This window comes from Gouania willdenowi, chromosome 24 (genome assembly GCF_900634775.1).
Source record: "Gouania willdenowi chromosome 24, fGouWil2.1, whole genome shotgun sequence".
NCBI classification, from domain to species: Eukaryota; Metazoa; Chordata; class Actinopteri; order Blenniiformes; family Gobiesocidae; genus Gouania; species Gouania willdenowi.
Genome location: NC_041066.1, coordinates 20,732,762 through 20,753,414, shown reverse-complemented (window position 1 = coordinate 20,753,414; position 20,653 = coordinate 20,732,762). Strand labels below are relative to the sequence as shown.

General features: G+C 36.4%; 3 protein-coding genes across 5 annotated transcripts; 1 reads left to right on the top strand and 2 right to left on the bottom strand.

Moving 5' to 3' along the window:
- The first annotated feature begins 1,877 nt into the window (after nucleotides 1–1,877).
- Nucleotides 1,878–10,720, top strand: rd3 (retinal degeneration 3, GUCY2D regulator). The gene is made up of 3 exons (XM_028439441.1): nucleotides 1,878–2,030; nucleotides 3,715–4,015; nucleotides 8,133–10,720. The coding sequence occupies exons 2-3, from the start codon at nucleotides 3,726–3,728 to the stop codon at nucleotides 8,509–8,511; spliced, it is 669 nt and encodes a 222-aa protein (XP_028295242.1). The 5' UTR covers nucleotides 1,878–2,030; nucleotides 3,715–3,725; the 3' UTR covers nucleotides 8,512–10,720.
- On the bottom strand, nucleotides 10,147–14,328 carry LOC114457520 (RNA-binding protein with serine-rich domain 1-B). 2 transcript variants are annotated; one of them, XM_028439444.1, is made up of 7 exons: nucleotides 14,192–14,328; nucleotides 13,401–13,473; nucleotides 12,117–12,269; nucleotides 11,972–12,030; nucleotides 11,780–11,869; nucleotides 10,931–11,020; nucleotides 10,147–10,767 (listed from the first exon to the last, which is right to left on the bottom strand). In XM_028439444.1, the coding sequence occupies exons 1-7, from the start codon at nucleotides 14,192–14,194 to the stop codon at nucleotides 10,717–10,719; spliced, it is 519 nt and encodes a 172-aa protein (XP_028295245.1). In that variant the 5' UTR covers nucleotides 14,195–14,328; the 3' UTR covers nucleotides 10,147–10,716. The 2 variants fall into 2 exon arrangements, with proteins under 2 accessions (XP_028295245.1, XP_028295246.1); XM_028439445.1 differs by lacking the exon at nucleotides 10,931–11,020.
- Nucleotides 14,329–16,921: 2,593 nt separating this feature from the next.
- Nucleotides 16,922–19,715, bottom strand: LOC114457519 (myc target protein 1 homolog). 2 transcript variants are annotated; one of them, XM_028439443.1, is made up of 2 exons: nucleotides 19,302–19,715; nucleotides 16,922–17,822 (listed from the first exon to the last, which is right to left on the bottom strand). In XM_028439443.1, the coding sequence occupies exons 1-2, from the start codon at nucleotides 19,354–19,356 to the stop codon at nucleotides 17,329–17,331; spliced, it is 549 nt and encodes a 182-aa protein (XP_028295244.1). In that variant the 5' UTR covers nucleotides 19,357–19,715; the 3' UTR covers nucleotides 16,922–17,328. The 2 variants fall into 2 exon arrangements, with proteins under 2 accessions (XP_028295244.1, XP_028295243.1); XM_028439442.1 differs by having other exon boundaries at nucleotides 16,922–17,858; nucleotides 19,302–19,699.
- Nucleotides 19,716–20,653: the final 938 nt, after the last annotated feature.

Sequence of the window (20,653 nt, the reverse complement as noted above, 5' to 3'; positions counted from 1 at the left end):
TAATTATGAGGTAAAAGGGTCATCAATCTCAACCTAATACTTTAATATGTCAAAACAAGCACAAAAAAAAAAAATTAAATAAAGCTTAACAATAGAAAGCATTTGCCATGAGTCACGAGATCACACGACATACCTTGTTTCTCAGCACATCAGCACAGACAGTGACACATAGTTGTATCATCAGCATCATGTGACAGGATTAGGACGGTCATCTGTTTGGATTACAGACACAGATTACCTGTCCATCTGTCACTTTTCAATAAGAATGGATTAACATCTACTACACTAGGAACTTTTCAGATGTGATACATTAAACATGTCCACGTACTCTAAACACTGCTCTTTCATTGACAATGCTAAGGGAATATTCAAAATTTAATGTAGATTTTATTTTATTTATCTTTTTTTTTTTCACTAAACCAAGCGCACCATTAAAACTACAACCTATCTTTCCCATTTGCTATATTGATGTGTATTAATTTTTTCACTCATAAAACAGTAAAATCTACAGAAATTTATTGCATTCACTGAAGAAAAAAAAAAAGGTTGGGTTTTTCTGAATTGAGACAAAAATAAGTTTTTTCTGTTTTTATTTTGCGCTCTCAATTGATCAGATAAAAATGATAATAAAAATACGTAAATAAAAAAATTTTTCCCCATTTTTCTGTTTTTATAAAAAATATTCTTCAGTTTTCTGAATTAATGAGAAATTTTATAAAAAATATTTTTTGGTTTTTTTTTAATTTCATCTCATCAAAAAACAAAAAATTCCTATAACATTAACGTGCCCTGGTTTGAGTTTCTACATATGATATATAAATGACAAAGTATGAGTATGTCAGTCCCTGCAGGAATTTGGGGACATTTCGTGGAATAATTTGAGGAAAATTAGCCAGACTTAAAAAATAAAATCAGCTCTTTGAACAATTTCAGAATAAAACTGAGATTAGAACTGAAAAACTGAGCTCTGCAAATATTGTGGTTTTTAATAGATTTTTTTGTTTTTGGAGGAGCTGAGATTTCTACAACTGAATTAGTTGGTGATTTACAAAATGTTTTATATTTTTTTTCTATCATTTTACTTTCTCCAGTGGGCCGAATTTGATGCTATAAAGGGCCGAATTGAGTTTGGCATGTGTGCTTTAAAGTGTGAATGATTATGGTACTGTGATCAGGATCAATGATCCAGATATGTGACAAACTGGAGCTTGGTGGAGGTTTGTGTTAAATTCTGCTTTTATCAGTTATTAAATATCTGTTTCTGCACGCCTACAGATCAGTTATATGTTCATAATGAGATTTAACGTCAGTGTTGACGTCGACAGTAATATCTGCATTTCTAACTAACGGCTGCTTCTACAGTGACTAAACAGAGGTCAGAGGTCACCAAGCTTTTCAGAAAACTGGAGGTTGTTGGATGTGTTGAAGGGAGAAAACGTCTCCAAGGTGAGGCGCGCACACACACACACACACAAACAAACACACCATCACCATCACCACCAGCGTGTGTGTGCGTGCGTTTCCTGCTGTGATCAACACACTTCCTGTAATTCATGCACAGTTTATTTTTCCAGGACGACCTCTTCATTAAACCCACACTGTCTTTGATTTATCAACCACTCTCTCTCTCTCTCTACCTCCTCTTCATCGCTCTCTCGCTCCCTTTCAGCTCATGGAGCTTATTGTGGACAAATAGGCTTACAAAGCATCTCTATGGCAACAGTGAATCGTAAAAAGCTACATCAGCCTTTCATCAGAGGCCGTGATCCAATGTTCTCCCATTGGAGGAGAGATAGCCCCCCCCTCAGCCTCCTGCAACAAGTGAAGGCAGGCCAGGCTGGCTCCTGGGAGGAGGAGGAGGAAGAGGAGGTGTTGGGGGGTGGGGGGATAATATTCAGAAAGCCTGTTCTTCTCCTAGAGCTGCTTTCATTTAGACATTTGCTGCTGATTTCTCTACGAGATTCGACTGTTTTTCTTTCCCAGGAGATTTCACAAGATATTGTCCCTGAGACCAACCTACAGAGCACAAGGTGAGGATATAAACTGATAAACTGCATGTTTTTAGTTCTGAAAGAAGGTTTCTAATACGTTTAATACATCTAATAAGTTCTGAAAGGTTTGCTAAAGCAGTCTGTTCACAGTCAACTGATGAAAACCCACAGTCAGATGTTGGTTTTCAGTCTGTCTGCTTGTTTGCTTTGCTGTTACACACAAAACATGAAGGGTAACGGGTCACTAGCTTTACAAAGGAGTGTTTTAATCTGTGTCTGTATGTGGTGGTACCTGGTGTCCAGGGCAACAGAAAAGCTTCATCACTTAATAAATAAAACTTAATTTAAGATCAATTCATGTCATTTTTAAGCAGAAAATACTCTTTTGACTGCAAAAAAGATTCATACATGTACTGTATCTGCTGATACGTGTGAGTAGTTTTACGACCAAACAGTTTATTGTAGATTTATTTTTTGCAATTTATTTGATTTTGCACAATTTGTTTTTTACACTTTTGGATCAGTTTCCTCCTGAATTAATGACTGATGTGATGTTTTACTCATTCTATATTGCGTTACGTCAGTTTAGATGCTTTTTCTCCCTATTTTCCATTGTTTTGTATGCTGTGTACTTTGATATTTACATTATTGAATTTGTGCTTCACTAAGAAACCCAGAAACTTGCACAAGCTACATCTTTGTGGTTCCGTTTAGATGATGCATATTTCTTCATAACGGAGTCAAAATGTAAATCTAAAAGTGAAAATAAAGCTCGACTGAACTTAATCCGTCTCACGGTTTGTCATGACACAGAAATGACAGGTCAGCAGGTTGGAAAACATCCAGCAACTTTCAGTCCAATCATTATCTTGGAAAAAAAAAAATGTTGAACACGAACATGTAGTGATTAAAAATGAGTTAATAAATGACTCACTCTAAGCCTGAAAGGTTAGAAATAAATAAATAAGCATTGCTTGTAAAGCATGTCCCACCTGTGACGTGTTTACACTGTTATTCAGTGTACAAAAGAAGAGATGATGTCAATGTTCTCTGTATATACAGTAAATATAATCCTCTGTATTGTGTCCATATGTAGTTCACAACAACAATAGAACTTTATTTTTCATCCTGTCGTTGGAAGCAGCTTAAAAATATAAATTTAATTATTACTAGGCATGTGCATTGCCATTAATCTGACAATATGATTCACGATATTAAACAATATGATGTACATCATAAATTACAAAAATTAGGTATTTTTTTTTACTTGCCAGAACAAGTAATTGTAATTCTAGTGCAAATATCAAAAACATGTCAAATGACATTTTTCAAAAGAGATTTACTTTTGCTTTTACAACAGATTCTGATTCTGTTAAGTTCTTAAAAAAAAAAAAAAAAAAAAATCGGGTTATAACCTAATCCTAACCCCAAACCTAAAACGCTACGCACGTGTACTTCTGTAATCGTACCAATAGCACCGGTCGTAGTCCATAGCAAACGTACAGACAGACACTTTATGAAAATAAATAAAGTGCAATCAACTTCCAGCTAAACTGCAATGAGGAGTGAGGTAGTTTAACAAGGATCGATACGATAATATCACAATATATCGGCAAATCGATATTATCTTACACCTATAATTCCTTCTAATGACCAAACATTAGTTATCATTGGTGCGTTGACTCCCTCTGACTGTCTTTTTTTTCCTCTCATGGCTTTAAAGAGGACAAGGCCATGGCCTCCTGGTTGAACTGGAACGAGCCGTACTCCAGGAGCCCCCGGCGTGACCCGGCCGATGTGGTCAGTGACACTTTGATGCTGGAGTTCAGCTGGCAGCTCAAAGAGACTGAGAGGCAGCAGAGAGAGAGGGAGAGCGAGTACCAGCGCGTAAAGACCGGTGTGGACTACAGCTGGTTGGCCAGCACGCCTCGGACCTCCTACAGCATCAGCACCGGGGAGAGGCTGGGCCTGGAGGAGCTCTGCTCCAAGGTACCCCCATCCTGCTGTGGGCTGGTCATACTCAAGTAAGGAAGAGACAGAACGCATACCGACGTACAAATATCATAAATAATCACCTCAACTCAACTGAATACATTGCTACTATACACAGTTACAGTATGTAGAGCAGTGTTTCTCAAATGGGGGCATGTGTACCCCGAGGGGTACACAATGGCACTACAGGGGGTACTAGAGGGGTACTAGAGAGAGGGAGAGAGTCTTGGTCCCACCCCAGGCGTGTGATGATTGGTAATGATAAAAACTATAGCAATAAATCTATTCATGAGCCAAAAATCTGTGTTTTTCAACCTGAAATTTCTGAAAAATGTAAATGGATTTTTTTAATTTAATTTTTTTTCAAAATAAAACATAATTTTGAACAAATTTCTATACTTTCATTTTGTGAATCTAGTTCAAGAAAAACGCAATAAATATATATATATATATATATATATATATATATATCATATCTGAGCTCAAACATGATCCAAAACTAATTCAAGAAAAAAAATGTATTTGGGGCGCCAATGGGGTTTGCCACAAAAATGTAAACGTGCTAATATTGTTGAAAAGAAAACATGTTCATATCTTAAATGCGGGCTGTAGAAAACTGTTCTAGTTTGATGTTTTAATAAAAAATGTATACGAAGTTCAGATAAAAACATTTTTCTAAAAATAATAGATTATTGTCAAACAAAACATCAAAGATGCCGTGCAGAACAAAATGACGACGCATTTGACCACTGAATAAACATTGTAAGGGAATAGAAAAAAGAATAAAAAGCAGATTAAGGAAAGGAGACAGTATAAATATATAAATGTATGTGCAAACATTTTTAATCAACAGATGAATAATTATTAGAGTCTCAGGTTTTTTGATGACATTTGGTTTTATTTTTAGACAGTTTCTGTTTTTGCATTATTTGTAGAATGGCATTTCTTGCACTTTAAACAAACATTTAATCCATTGTTTATTGAATCGATAAATGCCATAACCAAAGTAAATATTAGAATGCCCAGAGATAGTCACATTTTTTATCCTTTTTTGAGCGCATCTACTGTATCGTATCCTGAACTCTGTCTATTGTCCCACATTGTTTTTATAACTTCAGACAATAAAAAAAAAAAAAAAAAACAATATTTCACCACTTTTAAATTACACAGGAACTGTTTGGTTAAAGAACTACACTAGAAATCTCTAAATTCTAACCGTTCTTTGGCCACTGTTATATTTAAAAAGGAGAAACTGTAAAAGTTCAGCTTTACTGGCCCAGTGCATAAGCTCCATGAGCCTCTGTTTAAGCCGCTGAGGCCTCCAGTGTCTAGTTTGAGTCACAGCATTAAATAGTGACGCCAAGAGGTGCTAAACGTTAAGTGGAAATCACCAACACAACCGAGACTAGTCAGTGATTTTAATCAGCCTGAGACTTTCAAAGATCAGCAGGAGAAATAAGACGTCCCTGAACTCTTCCTACACATTTTCATAGAATATTTTATTAAAAAAAAAACATAGCAAATAAAATCCTGATGTCAACTTACAGTCAAACAAAAATAGTTCAGTAATACAATTAATTATTTTTGGAGGATATACTGTATGTGTGGATCTTCATTTTGTGCTGTTCTTGACTTGAAAACAACTCTTCACTGGATTTCACTAAAAGACCCAGTTCAGATTCATGGATCATTTTTCTTTGTCTTAAATGTCCACAAATATACAGTATATATATGTGAATAAAAGTCATTCATGTATCTTCAAATTGCTTCTTTGTTACATACTGAAAGTAGGCCGTGGCTATGGTTACGTTAAACTATTCTTATGCAGCGCCCCTCATTGGCCAGCTTAGGTCACGTGATAGGTGCACCACGTGACTTAAAGTTCCGTCAGTTGTATTTCAGCTCATATTTATTTTTAGCTACGCCGCTAACCCTTTCATCTCAGCCCTAAACTAGGAAATACGCTAAAATGTTTATTTTTGTCGTATATGTATTTTTAAAGGTGGAATTTGCCGTGTTAAATATGTTAAAATAAAGAGATATTTGTGTCAAAAGTGGGATTCAAACCCACGCTTTAGACCCCTCGGCCACCCTAACACGGTGAAAAACAGGCACATTTTGCTTATATAGAAAAGGTCCGGCATCGTCATCCGTCGTACCCATAATCCCGTGGGCCCAAATAGACAACCATATTCAATCCTTGAAATCAAATTTTCCTTATAAACCTTTTAACCGAAGTATTACATTTTATTTTTTATTCTTTCAAAACCAGGTTTTCTTAATCAATTTTTCAAATAATTATAAATGTTCTTTTAAACCACACTTTTAAAACAAAATCAGATTGGCAAAAGTAAGCTTTTAATAATTATTAATATACATTAAACCCAAATATTTTTAAACAGATTTAAAGTAGGGACTTTTTTTAAGCAACGTAGATAATTCCAAACTATTATTTAACTCTTTATTCTTAACTTATGTGTATTTCTCATTAACCAAAACTCATTCTAACTTCACAGTTAACTTGGCACTGGAAATAAGCTTAATAGATATTTAAATTAAATCAAACCCAGTAAACATTCCATGATAAACAATAAACAATTTGGGAAACTTTACAAATACATGAATAATAAATATATTCAACCTAATGCTCATGCTAAACAATGTTTAAGTCCAAGTTTCCTGATTACTTTTGAATGATTTGTTCAAACAGCATTAGTTTATATAAAACCCGTGTCTATATATCGAGGTTCTTACCAGTTGTTCATCCAAACATGTGAAGAGTCTTTACATTAAAGTTCAGTCCCAGTTGAAGGTAAATAACTATTTCCATTGTAGCTGTTAATCAAACACTGCCATTACCCCCAGTTCACCCAGTGACAGGTTAGTGTCATTAACAGAATCAGGTGTGCACACTTACAAGTGGGCGGGGCTTCCAAAGACTTCAACCACATTCTCATAAAATATTTGCATGCAAAGCTTTGGTATCATATATATATAAAATAAACAAGCTATAAGCATTGTGCAGTCTGTGCAAGTTTGAAACAAACTGGGCAAGAACACACTGGTTTTTATTTTTATTTTTATGGCTACTGAACAGTATGGGATCACAGCAGGGACAAAACGTTATATATAGGACACCATGTAGAAGCTGTTATTAAGTCAGTGATGCTCAAAATGTGATTTTTATGTCCTAATTGTCCCATTTTTGCCCCTTTTCAAAAAGTTCTGACAATTTTTCATGTTTTTGACCAATAAATACCATTTGTTTCCTATTTTGAACACAAAAAAAAAACAAAAACTGCTCACTTTTTAGCCAAATAAGGTCACTTTAGTCCAATAAAGACATGCTTTTTTCCCCTTTTTTCCCTGTATTTTGCCTCTTTTTATTCCACATTTTTGCCCTTTTTCACTATTGTTTCCCACATTTCACCCATTTGCCACCCATTGCCATTACATACCACCTGATTCCTCTTTATTTGCCCATTTTTGCATGAATATGACAAACTTTTAAAGAAGTGTATATGTTAAGGTTTTATTTATTCAGACAACTGTTCCTCTGGAAATGTACTTTGATCTCTAACCACTTTGATGTTTGTCAAAATTATAGCACACCCACCTCAAAGCAAGAAGGTCCTGGATTCAAGCCCTGGGGTGGACACTTGGATCTTTTGTGTGGAGTTTGCATGTTCTCCCCGTGCTGCGTGGGTTTCCTCAGGGTACTCCGGTATCCTCCCACAATCCAAAAAACTTGACTAAGGTTGATTGAAGGCTCTAAATTGCCCGTAGGAGTGAATGTGAGTAGTTGTTTGTGTCGGTGTTGCACTGCGATGGACTGGCGCCCTATCCAGGGTGTACCCCCCACCTACCGCCCAGTGTGAGCCAGAGATAGGCACTGGCAAACCCTCGTGATCCTGAAAAACAGGAACAAGCGGGTCTGAAAATGGATGATAAGGTTTCAAAGGAGACATCAAAGTGATCAGCAGACACCTCTGAAGAAGACTGCCAGTTGTCACTCAAAAAATGTCAGGAGATAAAGGAGATTTCTTGATAAACAGTTGTCTAATTAACAAAAACCTTCACATAACATTAAATGTAATGTTCCCACAACCTCAGCCTTCCAGTCTCTCCATTGTGTGTTTTTCTCCACAGGTTCAGGGAGAGCATGCAGGCCAACGAGCCCGAGGTGAGCGAGGTATCCGGCCTCTTCCGCTCCGTCCTCCTGGAGGCCCTGGACCACCTGAAGGAGCAGCAGGAGTCCCAGAGGCTCAGTCGCCAGTGGAACAACAAACGTGCCATGAGCAGCATGTCACTGATGAACTTCAGGTCCAGGATTAAGATCAAGCCTTTTGGGAGCACGTTGGGCCTGAGCTCTCCTCCAGCTGCTGCTGATGGTGCAGGTCTGAGCGACCTGAAGACGGTGTCAGAGGATGTGGAGCGAGGGATGGACAGTGAGGAGAGGCAGAGGGTGTGGAGCATTCCTGACTTCAGACACAAAGGAAGCAGCAGTAGTAGCAGTAAGATCGTCTGATCTCTGCAGAAGACTGGGAGATGAATACCAGAAGAAACGTCTGCCTTTGATACATTTTCTAACGCTGCTTTTTTAATATTTTGGTATTGCAGCAGCACTGAGTCATGGCCCTAATTATTTACTTGGAAAACATTCTTCTTGGAGGAAAAAGGGTTATTTCTGTAATTTTTCTCTGGTAGGCCTTGAAACGCTACATCACGTGTCAAACTCAAGGCCCGGGGGCCAAATCCGGCCCTTTGGAGCATTTAATTTTGCCCCCTGGAGAAAGTGGAAATTACAGCAAAAACATGAATCATCGTGTAAATGAAACTCAACACTCCTGGTGCTCATATCACAGGACTGCAGTCATTTTTAATGTTAAACTGTTGAAAAAACTCAAAATTCTTACAAAATACTTCAATTTCCATAAAACTATTATATATTTCCCTTAATTAAACAGAAATTAGTCGCAAAATCTAGGAAATTTAAAGTGAAGACCCTGTTGGGACTGATATCTGTCACTTATTGCTTGGATATGGTCTGTTTCTTACATATTTAGTATTTTATCTGTATGTAGAAGTGCAATCTCGGGCACAATAATGTTAAAATTACTCATTTTCCCACATAAAATCTATGGACCACTTGAGATTGAACTGCTTCGTATTTTGCCCCTGAACTAAAATGAGTCTGACACCCCTGTTCTACATGATTTAGTTTGAACATCTGTGAACTCTTTTCGTGACCTCAACATGTGTACCAGCCTCCTCTTGTAGAAGTTTTGGGTCTGATCTTTGCTTTTGAGGAAGGAAATACTGAAGCTCTGCAATGCATGATCATTTTCACCTTGCAGAGGGACTAATGGGTTATTTTTCTTTTACTGAGATTTATTCATGCTTTTTCTTCACCACGTCAATATCCAAGGTCAGAGCCCTGAAAGCTTTTATTCTGAAAGTTTGAGCAGAAAACAGGGAGTGGATCAAAACATGTTCTTCTGTTTCAAACTTCTTGCCTGCGTTTTTTTTTTCCATTTGTCACAGCAGGCAAATAAAAATAATACATTGGATTTTATACAACGCCTTTCATACACTCAAAGATCTTTACATTGCAATATTCTTTCACTCCCCCCCCCCCCCCGAGTCGTGATCCTATTTCCATATCACAAATATATGGCAACCCCAGGGACGTTTTTTTTTCTTCTAGAATTCGAGTTTGATGTTTATAAGTGTGTTAGAAATATAGAGTAGCCACGATGAGTGCACAACGTGACAAGATGCCCCACCTCAGATGTTTTTCTACTGCAATTTATTCGAACTAAATTTATATTTGAGAAATTTAGAGTATTACAAGATTGTGTGTGGTGTTTTGTGTGATGTGTTATTTTGAAAAAGAATAATTCAAAAATATTTAAAATATAATTTTAAGCAGTTCTTTTGACATTTTCTTACTAATTACTTGACCCCACATGGGATCTCAACCCCAAGGTGGAAAAACCCTGCATTAGAGCGACTGCCCCCCTCCCCACTGTTGCACCTGGTATTCTCTGTGGTCTCCAATCCAAGCACTACTCTGAGTTCTGAGGAGATCCAGCAATAAACCTGCACTTGAGTGAATTTAAAGTGCTGCGTTTCTTCTTGCTTTTTTTTTTTTTTTTTTTTTCAAAAAGGGGAAAAAATGTTTATCTTGCTTTGCAAACGTCTTTTTAGTCCAAGGACAACAATTTCACCACAACTCTTCAAGAAATGAGAATATTTACACAGAAATCACTGAATAACTCAATGTAAGGTCTTTTAAAACATCATACAAGCAGAAAAAATGAAATGATTTGAGACAAAAAAAAAACCAAAAAAAAAATCTTTTAAGACATTTACAGATTATTATATTTTACATGGTTGATTAGAGAGACATTGGTGAATACAATGAACATTTCTCATTTGTTTAGTTTGTTGGTGAGAATACGTGAATAAAAATAAATCCGATGAACATTGTGTCTGATCTGGGAGAGAAGTCCACAAAATTTGGGGATTCATCAAACTTATTCTCTTCATATTTCTACAGAAGTGTTGACACAAAAAGGCTGCCACACATAAAGGAAAAACACAGATTTTGGTTTGGTGACTTTCTGACCAAGAACTACGTGACGTGTCCAGCTCTTCATCGTTTGTTCTCCTGGGGCTGGTTTTCTCCTTTTCTGATTCTGTTGTGTTTCTGCTCAGTCATCGCTCGTCATCACACCGTGGAGTTCAAAAAGTCGAGAAGCTCGGCTCGATTTTTGTCCCTCTGTAATAAAACATAGAAAATGGTGAGCAGAGCCCTGCGTTCATAACCTTGTAAACACACTTTGAGCTGCATTTTGTGTATGAAAAGCGCTTTTTATAAATAAAGATTGATTGAATGGATTTTCAAAAAGCATGTGTGACATGCAACAGACGTATAAAAGTACCTGCTTATCCTTCTTTGACTTCTTTACTTTCATTTTTATCTTCTTGCCTGATATCATGCTGTATTTGCCTTTCTTTCTGTCCTTCAAGTACTAAAAAAAAAATAAATAAAAATTAATGCAAACAAAAACAGTATCAATCCACAAACCAGTATGTTTAGAGCAGACATGGGCAACTGGCGGCCCGTGGACCACATGTGGCCCTCGATCTAATTTTATGCGACTCCCCCAAAGTACCGTAACTGCACAAAATGACAACAAAAATACATGAAGTGGCAACATAAAATACACAAAATGACTCCAAAAACTGAAACAATTATTGTAAAAATTATGCTAAAGCAACAGAAATACAGAATAAGACAACAAAAACACACAAAATGATGACAAAAATACACAAAATGACCTAAAACACACACATAATGACAGAAAAAAATGACCAAAACCCATTGTTTTTTTGCTGTATTAATTAATCACATTGGTTGTTTTTTTAAAAGCTGACAATAATTTAAATATTGTGGCCCTGGGATCACGTCAATCACACTTTTGCGGCCCCCACTGTGACAAAAGTTGCTCATCTCTGGTTTCGGGACTTTCATGATACTTGCTTTATAAATACAAAATATAGTTTCAACGAGGAGCTCATCAACTCCTTATTCCAATGTGGTTTAATATATAAATAGCTTATTTTTAGCAGCCATTCCTTGCTTTGTGGATGAACAAAAACTGTGAAAAGGGCTTTTGTTTTTAAATACATTGATACTGTTGTTGAGATTTATTTAACAGTGTAAGAAGTGTCTTATTTGAATGCAGACATGATACATGCTTACAGTGCTGTTTAAACAGCTTGGTTACCTTTGAGATCTGTACAGGTCCAGAGTTTTCTTCACCTCCTTTTCCTTTCTTCTCTTTTTTATGTTTCTGCCGCTTCATTTTCTTCCCCTTCTGTTTTAGCAAATACAAATAAAATTAGATTCAAAAGACATTCGTTTTTCATTTATTTTTTTTTTTGTTTTTCTAAAGGTGACAAAGACAAGTAGCAATTACTTTTTTCCGTTTCTCCTTTTGTCGTTTCTTAGAATGCTTTCTGGATTTACTGTGAGAGTCTGAAAACAAAAACAAAAACAAAGTATTGATCACAGCTCCTGCTCATATCACGACTGTGCGTTTTAAATGCAGTGTGTAAACCTACCGCTACTGCTGGAACTACTTCGGCTGGAAGAGCCTGATGAGCTTGAGGATGATGATAGAGACGATGATGACGAGGAAGACGACGAGGACGAGCTAGACGATGAGGAAGATGAAGATCTGCTGCGGCTTCGCTTTCGCTTTCTTTTCTCTTTTTCTTAAAAGAGCAAACGAACACAAACGTGAGACCATTGCTGCAAAGTCATGTAACGTTTAATTAAACATCAGCATCATGTAGAGCAGTGGCTCTCAACCTTTTCAGCCCCCGACCCCCAAAATAAAGGTTCCACTGAAGGTGGTTGAACACAGACATGAACATTGAAGAACAGTCATGTGGAGACGGGGGAATAAAAGGGAGAGCTTTTTGGGGTCCATCTATAAAGACAGTAAAATGATGGTCCATTGTTCTATGAATCTGTGATAATCACATTTATTTATTTATTGATCTGAATAATATCCACTGTTATTCAGAAAGTTTATTATTATTATTTGTGCCATAGTATATAGTCATCTTAAATCCTTGTTTTAATCAGAATTAAAATGAGTTTAAAGTGACCAAAAATGGTGGAAAAGGTGGTGAAATAGGATTTTAAAAACCACAAAAATTGGTTAAAAAGTGCTAAAAAAAAAAAAAAAGGTTCAAAGTGTCAATATTGGAACAATTAGTTTAAACTGGTAAACACAATAATGGGCATGACAAATTGTGAATGTGGTTAAAAAATGAGTACGAAATATGGTGAAAACAGGTTAAAAGTGACAATAATGGGTCAACATACGTGGCATTAGGTGAAAAAGTGGTGGAAAGGGTTTATAATTGAGGAAAATATATAAAAGTGGAAAAAATGTGCAGAAAAGGCATAGGAATTTGATGAAGAGGCAGAAATGGAAGCAATGTAGCAAAAATGCATTAAAAGGAGCAAAAATATGGCAAGAAAAAGTGATGAAAATAGGATACAATATGGCAAGTTTGGGGTAGTTGCAGAAAAAGGACAAAAATGGGCTCAAATTGTAACAAAATTAAAAAATTAAAAAGTTTCTTAAAGGCATCTGGCGAACCCCTCCCAGCGTCTCGTGACCCCAAGGTTGAGAACCCCTGATGTAGACACATCAGCTACTGGGCTGCAGTGCATAGAGTTGAAAATGACAATATTTTGCAAATAAAATGACAATATTTTGCAAATAAAATGACAATATTTTGCAAAAAAAAAAAGACAATATTTTGCAAATAAAATGACAATATTTTGCAAATAAAATGACATTCAGTGATAAATAAAACTGCAAGTCTTGCCTTTACTCCTTGATCTCCTCCTCTCTTCTGTTCTGGACCTGGAACTGGACACTCTGCATTCTGCCTTTGTAGACTGAAAAACACAGAAAAGCATTCATACACTGCATTGAAATCTAACTTAAGCTCTAAAATAGGTTTTAAACTTATCATAAAAGAGTGTTAGTCATAACCCTTTTGATCTGAACACTGTCAAAACTAGTTTCAAGCAAAACAAATATAGAAAAGTGTATATATTGTTTTACACTAATAGCATTGTTTTATTCTCTCAATAACCTTACTTCAAATTAAAAAATGGACATCATTTATAAGACTTATTATTTCAACATAAAAAGGCTGTATTATACTTTATACTTACTGAACAGTAGTATACATATAAGATACATCACACAAAAACACATACATTTCAGATATTTATATGAATTTGATTAAAACAATTATGTATACTACAGTATATAATGCCTTCCGAATTTCATGCATTTTTAATTATGTTCCACATTGCGTTATTATTTGTAAATTTTTAAACATTTGACACGTATTCCTCCATATGCTCGGATATATATTCATGAAAAATATTCCACAGATGTGAGATTGTGATGATCATTATAGCGCAACAAAAACAAACAAATAATAAAAAGCAAGTGTCGTTAATGCAGTTTTTGTTAAAGTAGAACAATTAGCAACACTCTGAAATGTGTCCGTAGAGCAAAATAACAACCCAGATCAGACGAAAACAGGTTTAACTCATATTAATACATATTTAGAAGAGGAAACAAACTACTATGTTCACTCACCATTGCCTTGTTGTGAAATTAGGAATATAACAAATGTATTTCAACTGTAAATATCTGATTATAGTCGCGGTAAACTCGGATAAGTTAGCATTTGCTAACAATACTGGGAGACATTTTGTATCCCATGATGCACCGCGGTCACGGGGCTACTGGTCGTTGCTGTGCCAACAGCGCCCTCTGTGGACGACCGGAAACTGCACGATTAAAAACAATAAAGTGGATGTTTTAAGTTACGACAAAATTTCATCGCAAACATAAAACGTAATTTAAGTATTTACATTAAAATGTGTATGGTTGATGATTTCCAAACAGACGTTTCACCCCTTTAATTTTTTTAAACATATAAAAAAAGCACATGTCAATACCTCACACACACACACACACACACACACACAACAAAACAAATATTTACGCATTTAACATATCAGTGTAAATAAATTAAATATATTTTCAGTCGTTTCTCAAGTGTCTTTGAGGGTTTGTGGCTCCTCCCCTTTTACCTTCTATATATTTGTTAATTAACCAGAGACTGAGGTTATTTCTACAATTAAAACAAGCCACATTATTGTAAGTAAAGCAGCCAAATAATGATGAATGAGCTAAAGTTCTGTTTTAATTTGACAAGTGAGTGTGTAAAAGTGTGTAGGTATGTATGCTAATTTAAAAATAGCACTGCTGCAACTAACTGAGCCAAGAACATTCAGGTTGGTATCAAATATTTTATTAAAATCTTTGCATTCATGCATGAACTATACAAATTACTTAAAAAATAAGTAAAATACTTATTTCTGTTTTTAAAAAAAATACATTCAGAAAAAATGTTAAGTCTTTCAGCAATGCACAAAATGTGTTAAATCATTGAATGCAATCAATTACACTTACAATGTATTTTTTCTCTGCTTTTATGTAACATTTTCCAAAAGCCTGAAAACATCCATCCACTAAAGAGCAAAAACATTCTCATTGTTGCTCCAGTTGGTTCTAATTAGTTTTTAATAAAAAAAAAAAAAGACAATTTAAAAGACATATTTTGTTTAGAAGCCAATTTCCACCCATTAAAAGCAATAAAAAGCGAGGAATAGTAAGATAATAATAATACAAATGATCAATTCATAATTATGAGATATTATCTCGTAACTTTGACTTAGTATCGGATAATTATGACTTTTTAATTTGTAATTATTATTATTATTATTTTACTTTTCCTAGTTTTTGGGGGTTCTTTTTTTACTGGCGGAAGTTAACTTTACGTAAGGTTTGCTGGCCATGGGTTAAAAAAAAGGAATATGAATAGTAAAATAATTTAAAAAAAATTCTTAAGTCATAATTATGAGATAGTATCTCATAATTATGACCTAAGAATTTTTAATTATTACTTTTTCTAGTTTTTTGGGGTCTTTTTTACTGGCGGAAATTAAGTTTACGTAAGATTTACTGGCCTGCGGGTTAAAATAAAGGAATAGGAATAGTAAAAATACTTATGAGATACTATCTCATAATTATGACCTAAGAATTTTTGGTGTTTATTTTCTTACTGGCGGAAATGGGCTTCCATAACTTTTAGATTTTTACAATAAACTAAATTAAAGGAATATATTCAACCAACAATAGAAGTTATATGTTTTTCAGTAAGTGTGCAACAGTCTTTATTGCTTTGTTTATGCTGCAACATTTTTTATTTGCACCCTGGGCTCCACCGGGCTTTGCCTCACTAAACTTTCTGTAGTTTAATGGTTGCCCATAAAATAACAGCTGGCTCAAAAACCATCCAAGTCAGACATTTTGCCTAAGATTAAACAGAACATTCGTGATTAAAAAAGAAAAAAAACATAATAAAGGAATGAGGTGACACTGACGTTAGACTGTCATTTGTGGCGATGCTGGCGTTCCTTATGTGTTGATAATAAAAACCCTCAGACTTGTTTACAGACCACAAGCTCTACATAAAAAGATCAGAGAATTACATCCAGAACCAAGGCAGGCAATGTATACTTTGGTTTATCATAATGTCAGTTTTAAAATGTATCTTTTCAACAATTCATACACACACACACACGGGCACACACACACACACACACACACACAAGGGCACACACACACACAAATAAATAGTTAAAATAGAAATGCCTTGAGATTATTTTTCTATGATGGTGTTTTGTTCTTTCTTTCTCTGGTTCACAATCTGACATTCATTCATTCTGAACATGTTTTTAGTGACGCATTCACATGCATTCTTTATAATAATGAAAAGCTATCCACTCATTTACAACAATGATATATTTATTTATTGAACCCAGCTTTGTAATATGACTTTAAAGGCCTGCACTACGAAGCTGAATATGTATGTCCGGGATATCTCTACGTTAGCGGGCTTCCCCGAACCAAACATTCTCTGTCAGAGAGCCCCTGTACTACAAAGCAGGATATAAATACGTTCACTTAAGAGAAGTATTTTCAGCCAGGCTGACTGTAGATCAGTCCATCAGATGTAAATCTATAGCTTTTTAAAGGATGTCATCGGAAAATTCAAGTATAGAAATAAAGAAAATGAATTGCATTTACCCATTAATAATCTTTCTTTCTTAAATGCAGCTGTCAGATCTGCACCAACCAGGATCTCCAAACAATGGGCAGGCCATTTTCCAAGAGAACTGATGGCAGGAGGCGGGACTTCAGCACCAGATCTTATCCACTTCATAACCTGGTCCTGACCAGGTTTGGTGTTCAGCCTAAGTTACCATGGTGATTTACCCCGGTCAGACATTAGGACACACTGAATAAATCCCGGAAATTAGCGCGATAAGAGGAAATCCAGCTTCATAGTACAGGCCCTAACAGTACAGTTTGGTTTCTTGCTGCAGTTGTTTTTGTTTTGTTTCACCAGAGAATGGATTTAACTTTTAGAAAATGATTTCAAAGACCTCAAACATCTGTTTATCAAGTAAAATGACATCGTTTTCTGTTATAATTTCATATTTGGAGTAGAATAAACTGCAGTTCTTTTGGTTCATTCCTTACTCCATCTGATTTCATTTGATTAGTACACATTTGATGTAGTCTGATAGTCTGAAAATCCCTCTTTGTCTCATTTTGGCGCTTTGAGTCACTCTCAGCTTTGTGCTGCCACTCCATCCTCATCAGGCTCGTGTTTCCTGATAAGCTCTGATGATGCTCTCATAAGCCGGTGGTGGAGACTGTGTTGCTTGGAAACCCTTGAAAGCATTGTTGCCCCAGAATGACTCAGGTCTTTGAGGAGCAGCACCTGGCTGTGCAGAACCAGCTGACGTGGTCAGAGGTGGAGTTCGAGGCAGCGTAATCTGGCTCCCTTCTTCAGCTTCTCTTGCGATCTGGCTGCAGTGGAGGAGAGGGTGGAAGGTGGATGCCCTGAAGCTGGATTTGTGTCCCAGGGGGTCGAGGGGATCGTTGGACGAAGTCTGACGGTGGAAGGTGAACGCGGCGGTGACTAAACTGTTGTTGCTCCGTCTGTCATAGCTGCTGTTACGGTTAAAGTTTGGGCGAGTCCGGGTAGAGCAGTGGCGAGGGGGGAGCCGAGTGATGCTGGCGGAGCCGGCTCTTCTTCGAGACATCCAAGTTAGTATTATGTACACAAGGGCACCTAAGAGAAGGCCGACTGCCATGGATACACAGAAAGCTATGATCAGTGGAACTGTGGAAAGAAAAATACATCAAAAATCATTAGTTTTGCTCTGTGAGTCTGTTTTACAATAAAACCCAAATGTCCTGTTGGGCTTAGATGCCATATGAGATGTCATATAATAAACTTTACATCTACTGGCATTGTTTTTTTGATTCAGCATTACTGTATCCGCTCATAATAGGCCACAGGCCAGATATGCCTCTGGTGCAGCCTAGGACAGACATAGGCAACTGGGGGCCCACGGGCCACATGCTATAAGTTATAACACACAAAACAAGAGCAAAATCCATAAAATGTCAACGAAAGTACACAAAATGAGAACAAAGACACACAAAACAACCACTTGAACACAAAATTACTAAGAATCATATACAAAAGGACTTCAAAGACTCACAAAATGCCAACGAGATGGCACAGAATGACAGAAAAATGCACAAAATGATGACAATGACACAAAAATATTACAAAAACACACATAATGGCTCAAAAAACACACATAATGACTCAAAAAACACACAAAAAGGCAACACAAATTCACCATATTGACAAGAACAAACACTGAATGATTTCAAAAACTCACAAAATGTCTAGAAACAAAAAAACAAACCAAGAAAACCCACACAAAAAGACTACAAAGACCAAACCCTTTGTTCTTTCCTGTGTTAATGCTCAGATTGGTATTCTAAATGCTAACATCAATATTGATAATGTGGCTCTCGGATCAGACGATCACATTTTTGTGGCACCGGTCTGATAGAAGTTATTCAATACCAAAATCAAGAACATATTGATATATTTGTCAATAAGTAATATGTGAAGAGTTATACTGGTTTGAGTGATAATACACGCTAAACTAAATGCTGTCATTGCTCAATCTCCCTAAAAATCATGCAAACATTTTCTTGGAGGTTCCCGAGTTTCCCTAAAATGCCGATGAAGAAAAGAAACGAAACAAGACCCAAAAAACACATTGACAACTCATCCATCACTTGTTGCCCGGGAAGCAGAAATGTCAATAGAAGCGTGGCAAAGAAAAGAGAGAGAATGTTAGGAACGTATGGGTTTCCATTTGTTATTGTTAAGCTTAGAATAGAAATGTTCTATTACTTAAATATTTCCACAGTATTGTTTTTTTTTTTTCAACAATAGTTCGGAAAGGAAAACAGACATTGGTTAAATGTCGTCTGGAAGTGACATTAGTGACGTTGGGTTAAAACTACCGTAACTGTAGAGAAAAAGAACCTAAAAAGTTTTCTTGAATACAAAGTGAAAATAGATTTATTTCACAGTCTCTGTTTTGTTTATTGGATAAAAGATAGATAGATAGATAGATAGATAGATAGATAGATAGATAGAAGAAGAAGAAGAAGAAGAAGAAGAAGAAGAAGAAGAAGAAGAAGAAGAAGAAGAATGCAACATAACATCAGAAGAAGAAGAGTTTGTGAAACTTACCAGTGTCAAACGACTGAAGCATTTCCAGGATCATGTTTGTGTTGTTCTGAGCCATAACTTGTGTCTGTTCTGTCTGAGGAAGAGACTCACACTCTGTGCCTGTCCCTCTTTTTCCTCCTGATGATGGCTTTTCCTGTCGTTCTCCTTCCTATTTTTCCTCCTCTCTCTTTCATTCGCTCACATTCTCTGTCAGACTCACTCAGAGGCAGAAGCAGCTAAACCCTGGCAGTCATCGTGTTTATGGAAGCGGAAAACTACACTGTCACATTTCCTGCCTTTCTGCTTGAAATTAGCAACAGGAGTGGCTTATCTATCCAGGACAGAGATCCTGTTTATGCACTCATTTCCTCTCCTATCATTTCCTTTAGATTGATTAATGGGGAAAAACATCTCAAAGTCTGTCCTCAGTGCTTCAGCTTTCACTACAGAAAAGTCCACTTCACTGATGAATATAATAATAACTCTTTCACGCTCTCATTTTTTTTTTTCCCTTCGCTGTCTCGACAGTTACGATTCTGCCTCAGAAATGCTCCATCGTAGTGAGTTTAAAAAAAAAAAAAAAGATTCCAGTTCATTCCAACCAGTACGTAATTTTGTGAATATTTGCGTGAATTCCAATGTTGTTTTTAGAAACCTCAGTCTTTCCACACCGTGTGCCAGGTCAGCCAAACAGGAGAGAACGTCATTTGATTCAGGAGACCCATGCAGTAAAAACACACTGTAATCTGACACAAAACAACTGACTTTAACGAAGTTCAAACATGTCCAGAATGGAACCACATTTTCTTATTCTTAATTGCTTACTCAGCACAATTTTAATCCTCTCAACGCCAAGTTTTTAAAGTCATCATCAACTCATTTTCTGCTCCTTCCATGGCCTGACTTTGTGTCGAGGTACACTATGGACAGGCCATCGCAGAGGAAACATACACAGACAGACAAGCATCCACACTCCCATTCTCTCCTACTGGGCAATCTGGCTTTTGGTGCAAATCCTGTATATTCACAGGTACATGTTTTCTTAACATTTTCCTTATTTTTAATATGCATTGTCCCTGTCTACAATCAAACCATGTTTTTGGATTGTGGGAGGAAGCCGGAGTGCCTGGTAGAAAACCCCATGCAAGCACGGGGAGAACATGCAAACTCCACACAGAAAAGGACCCAAGTGTCCATCTTAGGGCTTGAACCCAGGGGCGGGTGAGTATGACTAGTGTGCCCACTGTGCATACTTAAAAAATGTCCCGATGTAGTATACATAAGGGTATTTCTTGTGTACTCTACACACAAAATGTAGTGATATGCACCTATTCAAGTTGGTTGCAACATGCCAATAACCAAGAAAGAAGATT